Here is a 17909-nt window from a genome sequence, read left to right as displayed (position 1 = left end):
GAATTGGTTAGGATAGTTTTGGAAGAAAAAAACTAATTTTATCATAATTTCAGCATTTCTCAAATGTTATTTCGAAAAGCTGGGTGAGTGTAATATTGAGTTTTCAGTATTCTTAATGTCAGCATTTAACTTAAAACTATTTTTAAATACTTATCAAATACTCTAACATTTATTTAAGGGACCTTGGAGGCTAAAAACCCCTTAGGAAAACTAAACTAGATGCACCTATAATTATTTATTAGATAAGTGTATTGAAGGTTTTAAAAGTTATCACGAAAGTATAATTGAGTCCTAAAATTTAAAAATCAAATCCTAAAAATCACCACGAAGGTGTAATTGAGTTCTAATTTTTTTTCTTAAAAAATACAATTAAATTCTAAAACTTGTTAAGTCAGTGCAATCTAGTTATATCAATAACTCCGCCAAACTTTTTTTTTTTTCCTTTTTTGGTTGACAACTCCATGTAAGTTGACAAATGGAAAGTCTGATAAGTTTTAAGACTTGATTATATTAACTTAACAAAATTCTAAGATTTACAGTGCACTCATCCTATTATTTATTTACCTTTCAATACGAAAAGTAAACACGGAGAGAAGTGATTAATTTATGGACACGGGCCATAGGTCGGAGTGAATGAGCCCGGCCCATTAGAAAGCCCAATCAGGAAAAAAAAAACGTCCCCGGTCGATGGGCTTAAGATCGGGTCGGCCCGGCCCAATATCGGCGGAAGCGTGCTGCTCTCCTCTTCTCCTCCTCCTCCTCCTCCGCCACGATAAATTTCGTTTCGTCCTGGCGCTCCTTCTTGAAACCATTTCCCGCGACCCGAGTCGCCGAAAATCCTCTCACCTTCTTCCTCTTCAGCAGCCACCGCCTCTTCTCCTCCTCTCCAGCGTTTCGAGATCGAGAGAGAGATGTTGGGAAGAGTGAGAGGGCCGTCTTCGTCGCCGGACAGTCTGGAGAGGTCGACGGCCAAGCTCCTCAAGCACGATTCCCTCTCCATCTACGGTACTCTTTTTAACTCTAGACTCCGTCGCTCTTCTCCACTTCCTCTGATCATTTCGAGCCGAATCGCATCGCGTGCTCCTCCCTTGAATTGCTATGGCGGGGAATTGAATCGGCTGGGCGGGGAGGATGACTGGGTTTGTGAATCGGGAAATTGCTTCTCGGACCCTGTCTGAAATTAGGATTGGGATCTCTGTGTTATAGCTTTCTGTCGATGTTTCCCGGTCCGGAAAGTATTCGAACCTATTATCCATCGGATTGATGGGTTGTCGTCTGGCGACGAGGACCTTGCAATATTTGGGCGGTAGATCAGTGAACGAACAGTTCTCGTTTCCGCCTGATTCCGGTGTCGCTTGTCATCACGATTGTAAGTTGTTCATTGTGATGCTTTCGATTCTCGCCTTGTCGTCAAATTGCGAGGATTGCGATAATTCTGACCGCGGAAGTATAAATTCTTCGGAACTTGATGCCTCTCTTGCCAAACTGTTGCACTCTTTTGCTGAGTTTTAACATGAAGAGACTGCAGAGACATAGTCACGGATGATTCGTTTTCATTTTTCATATTAGACACTACATTTGCATAGTAACTCTTTGAAACAAAAGCAAGCTTGTTGGATTGTTGATGCCGGATCTGAAGCTTGTAGGCTGAATGCAGCGGAAGGAATTTTTAAGGAGCTCGAATCTGAAGGTTTACTAAAGATTTCATTTTGTTCATTGGGTGCAGAAGCGACGCTTTTAAAGCTTAAACAGGGTTCTCAGCAGTTCCAAGGTTCGCCAACTAGTGAGTTCGTGCAGCCACATGATCACTCCGCAGGAAGCTCTGACTGTGGGGCTGCAATGACCATGGATTGTGACTGTAGTTGTCCGAATCCTTCAGATTCACAGCTCAAATTGCCGCATGAAAAGAATGCGATAACCGTAAATGATGCCTGCATCTTGTCAAGTGCTGGCGACGCTCATGTGACGGTCAACTTGAAACAGAGAATCAATGGCGATGTATCGATTCTTCATCTGTTTTCCAAATACAAAAGCTCACAGCATTCTGCTTCAAATAGCAAAATGGTGACGATGGAGACTAATTGTTCGTCAATTGTTCCACCAAGTCCTGGTGACTACCGATCTCTCGGAAACATCGAACAAGAATGTGTCGGCTCATGAGCAATGACTGTTTTGTGATTGATCACTCAGACTGGGGGTCGTGTTATTTGTAATGTTTATGCACAGACCGCATGCTTCATAGCACTAGTAGTTTGTGTTAACTTGTAAAACGTACAAACACAACCTTGAGGTAATTTTTAGCCGAAGGATTTTCATGCTGATAAAGATGATACACATGCTATTTTCCTTTTCCTTTTGGTTCAAATTCCACTCCTTCATGTGCTTGTTTACTTGATTTTATACTCACTTGGCATAGGATTTAGGGGAAAATGGTCTTGTACAGTCTTATCAAATGAAGTCTCATTTCATTGGGCATCAAGCGCACGTGTCTCTTATGGTTATCTGTATGCATACACGTCCGAGTATCTTAAATTGCCCTTCAATTGGAAACATGGATCTCTACATGCAATACATCTGGGTTCCAATTTGTCTTCGAATTCCGTATTGTACGCAGGTTTGTTCTTCAAACTAATCGGGAAGGACTTAGGCTACGTATTGATCTAATAACATTAAAATTCATCAAAATTTATCTCAACTTGGGTATGTTTTTAGCGAGGTCCCATTTTCTTACCACCTTTGCCTTTGGACCTTTAATCATTGTTATTTATATTGAATATTAGCTGTCTGTTCAGTTTCCGCTCCAAAAAGCTAAAACAAGTTAAAAGCTCATATCATCTCAGTGGGTGTCGATTCCATAACTCAGAAATCTGACCGTACATAGCTGCAGTTTGTCAAGTTTATACCTCAGTTTTGAGGAAACAATTCTTCCGTATTGAAGTCAACATTATACAATTTAATCAGCTTTTCCACATTATAAGAGCTTGAGAGGGACCCCAAGTCTAAAACAAAGACCGATACATTAGCCGCCGCACAAAAGTTTTTGGAGTTTCTCTCCCAGATTACAAAGAAATCCGGATATTTAAGCGCTCTTAACTTAGACAAAGAATGCAATCTAGATAGATATTACAGGTGGTCAACAAAAAAGCTTCTAGAATTGCATGAATATTTCATCACTCCCTTAGCCATGGAGCTTGAGCGGGTGTCCATTGGCACAATTCGCCTTCTTTGAACCAAAGAGCTGCAGAGAAAGGTAATTACACCTCAGCAAGAATAGTCGTAACAATAAGTTCAACGAAAGTAGCTCCCATCACATGATAAGGCAACAGAACAATATTAGAGCAGCAGTCTTCCAATGAAAGAGAAAAACTCTGATGCCATGGAAAGGGATTCCCTCTCTACTGTATTCTCCAATTCCCCTTGACCTCTTGGCTACTAAATAAACGGGAAACTACCCAAATGAACAAGACAACATCACTCGTGATCATCCCACCATGAACCAGTCCGCAAGTAAATATATACTCAAGTAATGTTTAATCTTTGAAACACCTTGAAATACATTCATCTTGAATATGAATTCTCATCATGTGGAGACTGCCTACACAGGAATCAGTATATCTTTACACCCATTGACCCAAAACGATGCTTCTATGATTCAAGATCCAAGTTTTTCATTTGAAAATTAAATATTTCAAGTGAAGATGGCATATGCAACCGAGATGATCTATTAAGTTTGGAATACTAGAACTTGTGTCTTATAGAACGTACCAATTTCACGTTGGCCATTCTCAGGGCTGTCGCTGCCATGAACCACATTCCTGTTGAGAAAGAACAATAAAATGTCAAAGACTTGTTACGCATAAATTTGGAGTAATAAACAACAGTAGAATACCAATTAAATCTTACACCGATTTATATCCTAGAAAACAAGCTCACTACTACATAGTTGGTTCTCATCCTTCAGAGACTACGAGTGTAATAGGAGCATCCGTTGACAAAAGGATCAGGCTGATAAGTGAAATACCAACCTTCCAGTTTGCACTGCAAGATCTCCTCTTATCGTTCCAGGCTCAGCTTGAAGAGGATTTGTTGACCCTATCAACTTTCGTGCTGAGGCAACAACACCAACACCCTCCCAAGCCTGGAAACGTCAAGGCCCAAAAAGTTCTTAGGGAGCTCATAATGAGTTTTTGAAGCAAGTGAATTGTAATAAATCTTAAAAGAAAAGCGACTCCAATTGCTGGCACAAAGCCAAAAATACAGAAACTTGAGAGTTATTCATAAACCATACCATACAAACAACTGGTCCAGATGTGATATACTCGATCAATTTAGGGAAGAATGGCTTGGACTGAAGATCCTTATAGTGTTCCTGAAATCATGAACAAATGAACAAAGTAATTCTTGATGGTTCGACCATGCAAGAGAAGATAAATCATTTCAAAATCTTCATGGTCGGTGATGAGGGCAACACACAATAGAAAGAGGAGGCAATTGTGGGCAATAGAAAGTTTTTGGATGGTCTAGGCAAGCAGAAGAGAGAGTAATAAGACCAAAGGGTATGCAAGATGAGAACCTCAGCCAATTCTCTAGGGCACCGGAAGAGCTTCAAGCCAGACAATTTGAACCCCTTCCTCTCAAATCTCGAAATTATTTCCCCAACCTATTGCGAATCCGCCCGCAGTCCAGAGAACGGAAGACAAACAATGCCGGTAAGTTTCAAGCTATGTAAACACCACACACATACACGAACACCCCATCATGGTTCGGGCGAGTTAAAAATTTAACCTTGGCATTGAAAATGAATGAGGCTCTGCACAGACAATTCAACGTAACCAGGGGAAGCAGAAGAAGAGGGAAGCTTACCAGGCCACGCTGAACGCCGTCTGGCTTTACCATAATGTAAGTCTCTTCCACTTGCTCCTACACGCGGATAACAAAAGAAACAGACCAAACCTTCAAATAAGGGTCATACATTACAAACAACACAAGCGCGTCAAAGCAGAGAAACGAAAGGCCACAATATCATCATGAATTCATAAGAACAACTTCCAACGTGAAAATTGGAGCGTCAATTGCGGAATCTCTTCCCCCAATTCGCCCCAAGCACGAGACCACACGAGCTCCAAAACCATAAAATTCGCACTCCAGTGCAATCAATTCTAGAGAGAGAGAGAACAGACCGAGGAAGCGACCAAATGAGGGAGGAAAATGCGAGGTCCGGTGCGACGGCGAGCGGCGGCATGAGGGGCGGGGCAGAACAGGTGCGAGGTCGACGGGAACGACGACAGGTGGACATGGCGGCGGTCGGCGGTGCGCAGGTTAGGGGAGGACGGTGCGCAGGATAAGACGGCTCGAGGCCTGCAGACAACTCCACCTCTCCCGCTCGCGGCAGCTGGGGAAGGCGACGAGACGCAGCGACCAGCGGCTCCAATCCTCGCGGCAGCGACTCCTACCACGCCCTCCATTCTCTCTCCTCTCTCTCTCTGCTTACTCAGCTTCGAGACCGGTCATAAATAAATAGGCTTGAGCCTCAATTTTGTGGCGACTTTTGCAATTACGTCCTTGCTTTTTTTTTTCCTTTTTGCTGTTTACCGCACCTACCTACTTCTTACGAATATAAAATAAAACATCCCGCGGCCGGGGTTCATGGACTTCACCATGTCTATGATAGTCATGGGTTCTATTTTGATACATCGACTATTCTTTGTCATCAAAACAACTGGATTGCATTTGATTGTCCAAATTTCTAATCAAGATAAAATTTGATAAGATATGATATGAATTTTATCACATATATTAGTTTTTGGATTTTGGCCCACTACAATGAAGAACTTTTAGTTAGTTGAATATGATTCATGAACTTTAATATAATGTGTATTGTGATTCTTCAACTTTTAATTTGTTTAATATTATCTCTAAATTTATGGTACATCTTCAATTTAATCTTTGAATATATAAAAATATTTAGTCTTGTCCTTAATCTTATAATGAAAGGACTATTTGGACTTTTTATATGGTTCGGGGATTATATTGAACATGTATTAAAAGTTAATGGACCGCATTGAATAAATTAGTAGTTAACAGATCACATTGAACATTGGATGAAATTTAAGGGATCATATTATTCATTAGATTAAAGTTCATTATTATTTTTCTTTGGTAAATGGACTAAAGTTCATTGTTCATTTGTGTCATAATCCCGAATATTAATTATTTAATTGGTGAACTTTTTATTTTTATTTTTCTTGATTAGAATTGGAGTGACCAATAAAACATAGCCAATAGAGTAGGATCGGCAAGGTATTTCCGAGGCACAACTCCCAAAAGCAACCCGATAAAGGGGTGGAAACAAAGTTAAATTTCTAGATTCGATCCAGTTGCGCAAATTGTCGTGGGGTTTATCTTAAAGAGAAATGATTATATGATAATTTTTAATCTACCGAGAATATAATAATTTATTCTAAACTATAAACAATTAAATAACAAATAGTTATAAATTTCTATGAGATCATTCCTTTAAGAATTTGTGGTTCACAATATCTCAAAAACTGTTATTCTTGATTCACATTGGCGAATAGAATCCTGAAGTCATGGAACTGCACACTTGGATTTTCTCAATAGTATCGTCGAAGCACATATCCCTGCTGCAACAGGACAAACCCCTTCTTTTCAATTCTTGTTTCTGTTGTCCTTTTCGAAGAAATCCAGACAAAACTCTCTCGGTCTCTCGTACTGAAGGCCGAGGAGGGATTCCAGAACTTCTGCTTGCCAAGCAAACAGGGGACTCCGTGCGATGCCTTTTCTTGTCTGTTCGGTTCCTATCGGACAAAGATCCAATGCACAAATGTGCCTCGCAATGACGTGACAGTTGCTAGGAGGAGGAGGAGACTTGCGATGCCAACTAGAGAGACGAACTGCTCGAATCTGCGCAATGTCATCGGAACATATTCGATTTTCCTTCTGTAGAGGCGATGCCTTTCAGCATCAGAATGAGATGATCGGTGCGTGTCCTGCACGATCTTGTGCTGGATAGAACCGTGGATAGATGGTCGACAAAATCGGGCCTCAAGATGGAACGCATGTGTTATAGCAGTGTTTCTATCGTTGCAAAAGGTTAACGAGTGTTACACAACTTCAAATTGCCAAACAATCGTTCCACCCCATGGTAGTCTTTTTATTGCATCTGTCAAAGCACCGGAAAAGGTCGCGCTCAAGCTCATACGCGAGCGCAAGTTATTTATATCCATTTCCAGTGTTCGCATCCACCGAGTCTCGACACAGCTACAAACCCATGTAGCTTAGCACGCATCGATTATTGTCGTTATTGGAAAAAGAGAGAAGCCGTATTCATATTCCATCAGAAAGCAAAACCCAGGTACTTTGGAACTGTTGCTTGAACTTCACTAGAAATTGCCAACTTATAGCAAGTGCGTGGTTCAAGCTGGGGTCCTGTTCTTAGCATTTCCAGCAAGAAGCAGCAACAATGGGCTTGGAGTTCCACCCCAGAACAAGGCACCCTTTCTCTTCAACAACAGTGTAACCCTCACAGACCTTGTTCTTGCCGAGCCACTGCTTGGCCTGAGCCATCATCTTGATTGGCGCCAACTGGAACCCGGCCCTGCTCATCCTCCGCCGCCACTGGTCCACCCTCTCGTGCCGCTCCACCCTCGCCGGCCCCTCGCAGCTCACTATATTCTTGATCTCCTCGGCGAAGTAGAACTGCTCCACCTTGGCCCTCCGGGTGTCGTACTTGGGCAGCATCACGTCCAGGGAGTCGAAGATCGCAGAGTAGTAGTGCAGAGCCTCCATGAACCTCCCAAGAAAGAAAGGCCCATTGTGGCTGGAATCTTGCTCCACCAGGACCAGGACTTTGGGTGATAAGTTATGAATCATTTGAAGCACAGAATTCAGAGCTCCTCTGCTCTCTTTGACAACACAATGCAGCTGAAGAATGCTGTTCACAGCGAGCACTTCACCTTCACAGATTTTGATGTCTTCAGCCTGCAGATTCTCCAGATTGGTCTCCACCACAAAGAACTCCAGATTAATCCCGAAGTTGAGCGCATAGGCGCTGAGCTCGTCCCCGATGGAGCAGAACTTCTCAGCACTGAGGCCGATGGCAGTGATGCGGAGGCGGCGCGGTGGCTGGCCATGGCGGCCCGCGAGGCTCTGGATCAGCCGCCGCCACTGGTGCCCACCTGGCAGGCCCAGGGACATGCCCAGGTCCACCACGTGGACAAAATTTTCTCCCTCAAAGGCTTCCAATATGGAAGTGTTGGCCACGAAGTGACCGAACTGGATGTACGGGCAGATCTTGTAGGCCAGCCGCAAGGCCTCCTCCTTCTCGTCAGGGGCGGCGGCCCCAGACGCTGCTGCCACCACCGCCGGCGAGATGAAGCCCAAAGTGCCAAGCGGCTGGAGCAGGGACAATCGGTCAGCCAGGCCCTGGACGAAGCACGAGGCCACTCGCTGGAACGAGGTACCGAACACCAGCGCTCGAGACCGGAGCTCCGACAGCAGTGACGACGCCTGCAACTTGTCGCGGCAGGCCACAGCCTCGGCGCACGCGACAAGGAGCTGGAGGAGCCTCATCCCGTCAGCGGTCCCGTCCTCCTCTTCACCACCACCGACAGAGACCGCCGCTGCCGCCTCCTCGACAGCCTCCACTGCGACGTACTGCTGCGAGTACGTCCATATGTGGTCACGGAAGTGGAGCCTCGGGAAGGTGTCGAGGCTGCTCATGCTGCTGGACCGGCTGATCCCCCCACTGCCGAAACCGCCGGTGTAAGCTCTGGGGCTGTTGCTCCCAATTGATTCGGCGAAACTGTATGTCCTCTTGGGCCTCTTCTTGCCTCTGGCCTCTTCTTCCTCCTCCGGGTCACAGTACACGAGCATGTCCTCGTGATCGATCGAGCTCGGGGAGAGGTAGTGAGTCAAGGACGACGAAGATGAAGATGAAGAAGAAGAAGAAGAAGAAGCAAGCTTGAGACAGGTCACGGAGTCGATGGTAAGGTGACTAAGGTCGTCGTTAATGTTTTGGTACAACTCATTAGGGACCTGATAAGGACCCGAAGCCATCTATCCCTATTACCGCCGCGCCGCTTCTTCTTCCTCTTGGAAGATATTCGATGAAGCTCTGAAAGAGTGCAACACCAGCCATGGACAACTTATATAGTTTGCATTCGACGTTTCCCATGTATTTCCTTGTTTCTGTTGAAATTCCTGACACGAAGATATACAAGAAGAATGCGGCAAAAAAGGAAAAAAAATAGTAATTCCACAAACCCAAAATAATATGGGGAAAAAAAAATTGGTTTTTATTAGTTGTCTCCTCGTAAGTCAGCATCGCTGTGGAAACGGGGGAATGCTTCGATCAATCATATTCAATTCGAGATTCCTCTGGTGTTTTTTGGGATCGCATCCCTGTTTTTTCCCCATCTTTGCGGTGCCTATAGATTTGTTTCGGCACTGCCCTCTCTTCTTCGACTTCTCGTTCCGTATCCTAAAGCGAATTCTCTCTTTCTGAAGTTTTAGATTTCGCCTGCGAAGTATAATGATCAGCACTTATTCGGTCGATGTTTGTATCTCGAGCATCTGGTTCCTGCACGCCCGCGCACTTGTGCTGTGCTGGGTCGGAAGACAACATCAAGAAAGTACAGAACTCGTGGAAGGCCGGCAACGAAATTCCTCTATGCTGCAATAGCGGGAACGAGTGGAATACATCATTGCGCTATTTGCTAAGAGCTTTGTTTTTCACAATCTATGCGGGCATATTCATTGGCACGAGTATCCGACAAGAACAGAGAAGTTGTTAAAAATTTTGAACTTGCTCACGAACCAAGTCAAGGAGAATTCTTGGACGTTGATCGCATGCTCTTGTTGCAGCCTGATACAAGTGTTGGGGTTTATTCCACATCAGCGGTGAAATGAGCTGGTGGTTGGTTTATAAGTGTGAAGGAAAACCTCATTCTTTGAGCTAACTTTTGGGGTGAGAAAGACTCAAGACCACTCAACACGTCAAGGCCTAGGTTACTGATAAGTCTAAGCCCAACAGTCTGACTTAAGCTCGATGTGTGAGTGGGAGATTGTGGGGGTTTATCCCACATTGGGTCAAAGCCTAGGTTACTAGTAAGTCTGGATTCAACGGTCCGATTTAAGTGCGATGTGTGAGGAGAAGATTGTTGGGGGAGATTATGGAAGGTAAAAGGGACTAATGGTCAGCTTATAAGCATAAGGAAAAGTCTCATTTTGAGGGGGTAAGAAAGTCCAAGACTACTTTAACTATAAGAAAGAAACTAGAGACTATGCATATTGATCAAGAAAAAAAAAATTTCAATAGATTTGATATTTCGGGGAGGAAAATGAAATTGCAAGCGAATTCGTTCTTGAATTTTTAAGAATTTGCAACTTTATTTCGCAGCTTCTCCTAATATTTGCCTTTGAGAATCGCTTTTAATTCACTCTCACTCACGTTTTAGTCCTCGGGTGAAGTTAGTTTTTCAGTTCTATTATCTTCATTCCCGTGTTGCGCATGAGGATTCGGGAAGGCGATTCACATGAGAATTATTTTGGTGGGAACTCAGGGTTTGTCAATTATTAACGAGGTAATTCTTCAGATTGAAGAACTCAAAGGCGAGAATTCAGTAGCAGACAGAAAGGGCTCTCAGTTGCCGAAGCAAATGCAAACGGCTCTTGGTTCCTCTCAAAAACACGCATTATCTTTTTCTTCCTTGGTCACCCAAGCTTTGATTCATCGTCGTATCTCGATTCAATCAGGACAACAACATTCTTGAAGATCAGCCCGGCGCTGCTCACCCAGACCGGCTTCCCCCAACCGAAATCAGCTTCGTATAACTGGAATTTCCCTAGGCTGGTGAATCTGTATATGTCCACGTTCGCCGAAACCAACTCTACTATCTGTTTGAGAGACTCAAATATTAGGGAAAATCTGCTTTCGCCTTGCATTTTCCGAACATGTTCCTTGTCAAATTTCTTTATCGACTTCCTGATCTCGTTCACCAAGTCGTGCGATCCTGTCTGATCACTACCAGGTGCCATTGCTAGCCAAAGGAGATTGCCAGCACAAGATTCTGAGAGTGGCGGATCGATCCTGGGTCTCAAATTCACAGACTCTGTCAAAACAGAGGAAAAAAGGAACCCGATCTTGCTCTAGACGCATCCATAGCACACTTCCAGGTAAGCGTCGAAATCACCTCATTGTGACTAGGATGGTCCCCGCAAAAGTGGCTCGCAATTTTCACTCTCAGCAAAGCGAACTTGGAGCCACTGAACACGAATAGTTTTGCAATGCACTTATCTTTTTGTATGTCTAGCGAGGGCAATAAACCCGACAAGTCTTTTTGCGGGAACAACTGCGGCCCGACAAAGGTAGGAGACATGTGGTCACCAGAACCTCTAGACTTATTAGCCCAATTATTTACTAGTGAAGTGAATATGACCCCATCAATAAGCTTGTGCAATGTGCACAAGCCAATGGCCAATCCTCCACAGGTAAAAACATTTACCCGGAGTGCTACTTGGAATTCCGTGGATGATCTCGCGACGTGGTTATCACGAGGAAGTAGTTGATCTAATTACTCTACATTTGGCAGCCTTAAGATCTCCAACAGGTGACAGTTCACTTCGGCCTCAATGAACTGGGCCCCAAGGTCATTGCACTCAACGAATCGGTTCTCTCTGACTTTCCCCGCAAGCGGGGAGAACTCGGCCTAGGCCTCCGATAAGGATTTCTTGAGGCGACCGATCTTGGCTCGAGCTCCAAGTCTGGTGCTATCATCAATGTCAGCATTGTAAAAGATCATCGGGACATATTCTGGAGGCGAGAGCTGATATAGGAGAGATAGTTTTGATTTGATCTCCACCCTTATCGCATCCGTCCCTCGTAGTTTCAGAGCTCGACGAGGAAGGGGGAAGGGGGAAGCTTTGAAGCTTCAATATGCAGAGCTAATATAGGCACTGAATTGTTGATTATGGGTCATGAGAGCATTGGATTACGTGATGAACTAGGTCTCCATTCTGGATTCGACGGCATCAACTATGTCTTTTGCTCTCTTTTGGTGTGTGATTTTCTTGGACTTCCTTCGTAGTCTCCGTCGATGATCCAATGATCATTCCATTTTTTTCGCAAGAGTTATGTTTGAAACTCCCGGAAATTACACAAGAACAAGTACTAGACCCTGGATTTAATGTCTTGCTCCTTGGATGTGGCTACGGGAACACACCAAAACCGAAGAAAAGAACTAGTCGAAGGAACGCGACAATTTACAGAAGTAAAGCCAAACCAGTGTAAAAATATTAACGGATAAGCATGAGGAAAATGCATATTCCATTCTCAGAATGATATTAAAGGAACATTCCAATTGCGTTGACCCAATCTTTTTTCTCTCCTCTATCCCATTTTTTTTTCCTGGGCCATTTCAAATACGGGTGCATGTATGTAGGGCTGTTCCCCATGCACAGGAACTCTCTCTCTCTCTCTCTCTCTCTCTCTCTCTCTCTCTCTCTAGATGTCCCTATAAATAGCGGGAGACATGTAGTTGTTCAAAGCATATTGTATTTGAGCGAGTTCTGAATACTCTTCAGGTGAGAACAGGAGAGGGAGAAGATGGTTTCTAGAGTGGAGGAGGCCATGAAGGGAAGGCAAGAGCAGCAGCAGCACAAGGGCAGAGACGGTAGTCATCAGCAGCACCACCAGCACCAGCAGCTGATGCAGTGTAACAAAGGGAAGGCCTCCAAGTTCAAGAGGAGCTCTTCCAATCTCGAAGAAGATGGGGCTTCCTCCGCCATTCTCTTGCTTGCTTGCATCGCCTGTACTCCTCCCTTTTGATTAACATGTATATAGAGATGTTGCTGCTGCTGCTGCTGCTGCTGCTTCTGTTGTTGTGGTTGTTAGTACAAGTACGTGATACACGTTATGTTAGCCAGTGTGAGGGAAATAACTATTTGTCCTTCACTTAGTAATTTTCATTGCTGCTTATACCGTTAGCATCATTCTTTCCCTGATTAATTCTGCATAAGAGATGCCATCTGTCGATACTGATTCTTTTATGGTCACCTTCCTTCGGATCACTTCTCTTCATTGTACAAAACCAGATAGTTGATACTCTCTTCTTCCTGGAGAAAGGTCATTGCTCAACAGTCCATTATTGCAGACAAGCAGATCGCAAGTAATCATCTTCACATGCAATGGGCTCACACTTGTGTTCGTTTTTATTAAGATTTTTAACGCAAACCCAAATGGAATGCCACGGCATCGTAATCAAGAGACCGAATTGATGATGCAATACCAACATTTCACCGCCAAAGTAAATGCATAAGTAAAGGGAAATCATAACATGCTTTGCTCAGGCAGAGGTTCTCATTTGTGTATGAAGTATTCATCCAATTTTTACACTGTAAATTACATCAGAGCAAAATCCAATATAAAATTATATCTTGGCCATGACAATGACACTGCCAAAATGCTGAGGAAGAAGAGCAGGCTCAGGCCGGACTTAGCATAGCAATCGACAACGCATTGATCAGCATTCTGCCAGCGATCCTCTTAATTTTTCTAATAAATAATCCCTTTTACCAAATCTCATGATAAGTCTAAATAAATGCATAGTTTGTATCTAAATAGTTCATATTTTGTATCAAGATGCGAATCGACAAGTTCCATCACGAACGAGACAGCCAAGTTCCAATTGTTGCAACTCTAATGACCTATTAATCATTGGGATCAGATGAAAACTCAATCCAGCTGGAAGCTTAGGGAGTTCGGCGCATTGGATTCTCCTGGAACTAAAATATAGTACCCAATAAGAGATTTGCATCAACTCCTAGTAGTCTCTAACTTTGTCTTCGTCCGTCTGGCTGCATGTCTTCGCACTCCCATTGGTGCATAAGCACGCAAATGTAGCTTAGATCACAGCTAGTATCTTATGCCATGTATAACAGCGGAGAGAATCAGAACCATGGCAAAACCCATGATTGTTCATGATTGGTTTTGCGTGGAATAACGAGGAATCGGCGTCGATGGCAACAACATATTCACACTAGGGGTGGGTATGGTTTCAAGGTAAAACATTAAACTTGAGAATCAAACCGATAGGAATTTATCTGGTTCTAGGTTCCAAGATATGCAAGGTAAGTTTCAGATTCCAAAAATTGGGGAACTTATTTCAACATATAAGTTTCCTATTCTAAGTTGGTGGAACTTGGCACCTAGAACTTATAACCTGGAATATATAACTTATAACCTAGAATCCGGAACAAGTTTTTGTATTTTTCTTGGTCTATTCTTCGTGTGATCATGAGTATATAATATGGAATACTAGTATGGAATTTCATTTTATAATTAAAACTTTTACTTCGTTAATGTTTCATATTTTCGTATGTCTAAATATAAGTTATGGTCAATAAATTGTAGTAACAAATGATGATCATTAGTGATAATTCATTTCAATCGTTGAATTAATAATACAGATAAAACATGGATAGAAATTAAAACCGACCTTGGAACTCGTGACGAGGTAAATTTCAAGTGGAATCTATACAAAACCTGAAATCTGAAAGCGTTCACTCCTAATTCACATGCGTGTATCTCATAGATATACCATCCTCAGTTTTCAAATACGTCTTAGCATGAAATTTTAGGAAATGGGCGAGAAGGAGATTCAACCTCTCCCTCTCTCCCTCTCTACAGTGTTTCTGCTAGTGATTCAAGTTAGGTCTTCATCATTGCGACTGTTGAAGGAGAGAGGGTCCTCATGTGCAAGGGCCATGTGACCATGTGTCGATGTTCTTGTCCTCTTCACCAAGCTGACCCCGCATCCATGGGGCCCAGAGCTCTACTTCCGAGTCCTTTATCGCTATTTTCAGTTGCCACAGTTCCTTTTCTGTATTGAATGGTCTTCTTGGTTTCCGGACCGTCCTTGAGTCCATATGCATGAACTAACGACCGTCGATACCCAATATCTGCACCATTGTCCCCTAGCAAGGCGCCTGAATGTCAGTCCCTCTTTCAACATTTATAACGAGGCAAGGCGTGGAAGACGAGAAAATGTCACCTGAATTCGTTCTAATAGAGCGAACCTGCAAATTTTCGAAAACACAACGGGACCATGCCTGACCCTAAAAGTAGACATTTCTCTTCATCATTGATTAAGTAAATTGGTCACCATATCATGTCAACCGTCCTCTATATTACACTAATGAATTAAAATCTTCATAAATTTATAAGTTAGTTAATTTATTCTTCCCTATCTTGAAACCTTGACACATGCTATTAGAAATTGGAAAGATTTGAACTTCCTTTTTGTTGTTACTTGCGTATCAATTGCATATTTCCAGTTTGAGTGAAGAGTCCTATGTGAAAGATTTTGATGAACAGAACAATGAATGGAAGCGAGAGGAAGAGATGATACAGAGAGTAAAGTCGTATATCATTCAAATGAGTGTTTTGTTTTCAATAGAGAAAATGCTTCACCCTTCTTGCTCTTATCTGATCAGCTTTTATATCTGCTGAAGAGCTTTAACTGAATGAAACTAACCAGCTTAACAGTACTAACAAACTAACTGAAGTAAAGAACAGAGTTTGACTTTACAAATTGAAAATTGAAAACTGATTTCTCAAAGGTAAATCTACTCTACGAATTCTGTAATTTCTGTTGTTAACTTCTCTGTTTTCATCAGCTTTCTTATTGCTGCTATTAAACTCACTTTCACCTTCTTCCTTTCCTCTGTTCTTGAAGTCTTCTTTCTTCTTTCCTCTGTTTCTATCAGCACCCATATCTTGTGTTATACTCTTAACACTATGATCGTAGATTAAAATGACTCCCACAATAAAACCCGTTGTTGCTGATACCTTCTTCTCGGTTCCTTCTTCTCCTTCTTCCAGACACCACATGATTACTAAAACAGAAAAGTGCATGATTTCGTTCCATTGGAATCAATTTTTGCCGGCATAGCCAATGCATAAGGTCCCGTGTTTATGTAGATAGGATTCGCAGCAGTCAATCCATGAGTTAATCCTATTAACTTTAAGAAAAACTACGGCAGGAGTCGTCCTGTTAGGATACTAAGCCATCTAGAGAACACAGAGCCAATGGAGAGACAAAGCATTGACAGCTGCTGCCTGCTGGCATTGAAAGGCTCTATGCAATGCAGATAAGGCCATACAAGCATGGTCGGGATTAGAACTCAACACGATCAGAGTTGAGCTGAGAGTGACAGTAGCGAGGAAAGTAGATGCGTCTGTTGTGACAAGAACAGGCAAAGGACAAGCAGTAACGCGGTGAGAGACAAGTAGCCCATAATCCTCAACGTCAGGAGGGGCCATGCTTTGGAAGATGGGGTGTTTGCCATTCTGCCTACAAGCCATTTTCTCTTGGTTTCAAATGCCATTCACTTCAAGGAGGACTTTGTTGACTCTTCCTCCTTTTTTTTTTTTTTTGTCTTTTTGCTGGCTGTTGACACAGAAATTACATTAACAACATGACTACATGAGAAGTATCATAGTACCCTGTGCCCCCCACACATAAGTAGTTTAGTCAATGTCGATTACGCAATCATGGAAGAGACGACACAATTCAGACTGTACTGAGCATAGGAAAACCTTCCAAGAATTTTATGATCCAGCTGCCTAGTAAAATGGGTCGGGATAAATTATTTAGGTGGCTACTAACTTGAATAAGGCTCCTCTGGGGTATTAAGCTTTTGATATTATCTGTCCAAGATAACATATCTTTTCGGAGGACACCTAGATCCAATGTGGCACAGCAAAGGGAACCTTGTCCTGTTACTTGTACTAGGATGACTGCTACAGGAAAAACAACCAAACTTCTCCAGCTAAATTTGGGGTCAAGCTGTGTTGAGTTGGTACGTTTAATTTATCGTCCTCTACGGTCTCTTTTATACATGACATTCTCGGCAACAGGAAGACAAGGTTGTCCTATGCTAGACACTAATTCATTTATATACTCACGAATATTAGACAACACTCACCGGTAGGGACCTTTACTGTGTATATCTTATTCCATGGCTATGTGACCATTATCATCCAGCAGCACAACTTTTGCAGCTTACTACCCAAGTGTCTAGTTCTCAAGCTTAGAAAGTTGAAAGCTAAAATCCGAATACCAGTGGAAATATAAGATGGGCTGTTAGCAGTTTGGTTTGATTTAAGTTTTCAGGATTTCAAAACCGATAGGTTGCGAATCCGACCTGAACCGAATACAAACCAAACTCAACGCGGTTTGATTCGCCTTTTCAGTTTTCTATATTTGCCTTACTTATTATAACCGAATTGAATAAAAGGTGAGGAAGAGAAATTTTAAGTTGGCTGTTTAATTCTTGTTGAGAATTAATGAGTCGGACCAAAAACCAAACTAAATCAGAAAAAAAAAAACGATTATTTCTCGGTTATCCGAATCAAAAAACCCAATTGAATCGAAAATGTACAAAATTTCGATTCAATTCTGTTCGATTTTGCCACCCATAGATAGAGCTGTTTCAGCTGACTAGCTATTGATTACGGAACTGGAACTATTGCCTTGAATTATTGTAAGATGAGGTGCACTTCAGATCGGGCATTCATCAACATTCAGCCATACCGAGATTCATAGCTCGGTAGATCCCATAGTCCGTTCCTCGAAGTGCTCATCAAATGAGAGCATGCCGAACGCAGTCTAGCACGTACTATGGATATTATCAAAACCATCGTTGCTGATCACGAATATTGCATAAATCTCAGTGGAACTTGATCTCTTCATGTCAAGTAGCAGCAACTCAAACTACGCATGTACAATCACCGGTGCGCAAACACAATTGAGATAAGCATTGACAAAATTGACTAGCAAAGTTTTTTAAAACGTCCTTAATAGGAAGTAAATCATCACGACAATTTA

The 17909-nt window shown here is 42.6% G+C and overlaps 3 protein-coding genes across 3 annotated transcripts; 1 reads left to right on the top strand and 2 right to left on the bottom strand.

Moving 5' to 3' along the window:
* The first annotated feature begins 792 nt into the window (after nucleotides 1-792).
* On the top strand, nucleotides 793-2352 carry LOC104426191. The gene is made up of 2 exons (XM_010039152.3): nucleotides 793-1005; nucleotides 1727-2352. The coding sequence occupies exons 1-2, from the start codon at nucleotides 912-914 to the stop codon at nucleotides 2158-2160; spliced, it is 528 nt and encodes a 175-aa protein (XP_010037454.2). The 5' UTR covers nucleotides 793-911; the 3' UTR covers nucleotides 2161-2352.
* Nucleotides 2353-2932: 580 nt separating this feature from the next.
* LOC104426190 (nucleoside diphosphate kinase 2, chloroplastic) lies at nucleotides 2933-5505 on the bottom strand. Its single transcript, XM_010039151.3, has 7 exons — nucleotides 5181-5505; nucleotides 4864-4920; nucleotides 4574-4660; nucleotides 4289-4369; nucleotides 4026-4138; nucleotides 3766-3815; nucleotides 2933-3238 (listed from the first exon to the last, which is right to left on the bottom strand). Exons 1-7 carry the CDS (start codon nucleotides 5463-5465, stop codon nucleotides 3171-3173), a joined length of 741 nt encoding a protein of 246 aa, XP_010037453.2. The 5' UTR covers nucleotides 5466-5505; the 3' UTR covers nucleotides 2933-3170.
* Nucleotides 5506-7266: 1761 nt separating this feature from the next.
* LOC120289412 (GRAS family protein RAD1-like) lies at nucleotides 7267-8927 on the bottom strand. Its single transcript, XM_039304272.1, has one exon. The coding sequence runs from the start codon at nucleotides 8893-8895 to the stop codon at nucleotides 7456-7458; it is 1440 nt and encodes a 479-aa protein (XP_039160206.1). The 5' UTR covers nucleotides 8896-8927; the 3' UTR covers nucleotides 7267-7455.
* Between the last annotated feature and the right edge of the window lie 8982 nt (nucleotides 8928-17909).

This window comes from Eucalyptus grandis, chromosome 11 (genome assembly GCF_016545825.1).
Source record: "Eucalyptus grandis isolate ANBG69807.140 chromosome 11, ASM1654582v1, whole genome shotgun sequence".
NCBI classification, from domain to species: domain Eukaryota; kingdom Viridiplantae; phylum Streptophyta; class Magnoliopsida; order Myrtales; family Myrtaceae; genus Eucalyptus; species Eucalyptus grandis.
Note: the sequence above shows the minus strand (reverse complement) of the source record. Positions and strands in the feature narration are given on the sequence as shown.

Excerpts from the sequence above, each read along its gene's own strand:
- LOC104426191 (XM_010039152.3), top strand. The coding sequence starts at position 912 with ATGTTGGGAAGAGTGAGAGGGCCGTCTTCGTCGCCGGACAGTCTGGAG. Across the intron at positions 1,006-1,726 it reads CGATTCCCTCTCCATCTACG|AAGCGACGCTTTTAAAGCTT; the intron begins GTACTCTTTTTA and ends CATTGGGTGCAG.
- LOC104426190 (XM_010039151.3), bottom strand. The coding sequence starts at position 5,465 with ATGGAGGGCGTGGTAGGAGTCGCTGCCGCGAGGATTGGAGCCGCTGGT. Across the intron at positions 4,661-4,863 it reads ACGGCGTTCAGCGTGGCCTG|GTTGGGGAAATAATTTCGAG; the intron begins GTAAGCTTCCCT and ends GATTCGCAATAG. Across the intron at positions 3,816-4,025 it reads CTTGCAGTGCAAACTGGAAG|GAATGTGGTTCATGGCAGCG; the intron begins GTTGGTATTTCA and ends CTTTCTCAACAG.
- LOC120289412 (XM_039304272.1), bottom strand. The coding sequence starts at position 8,895 with ATGCTCGTGTACTGTGACCCGGAGGAGGAAGAAGAGGCCAGAGGCAAG.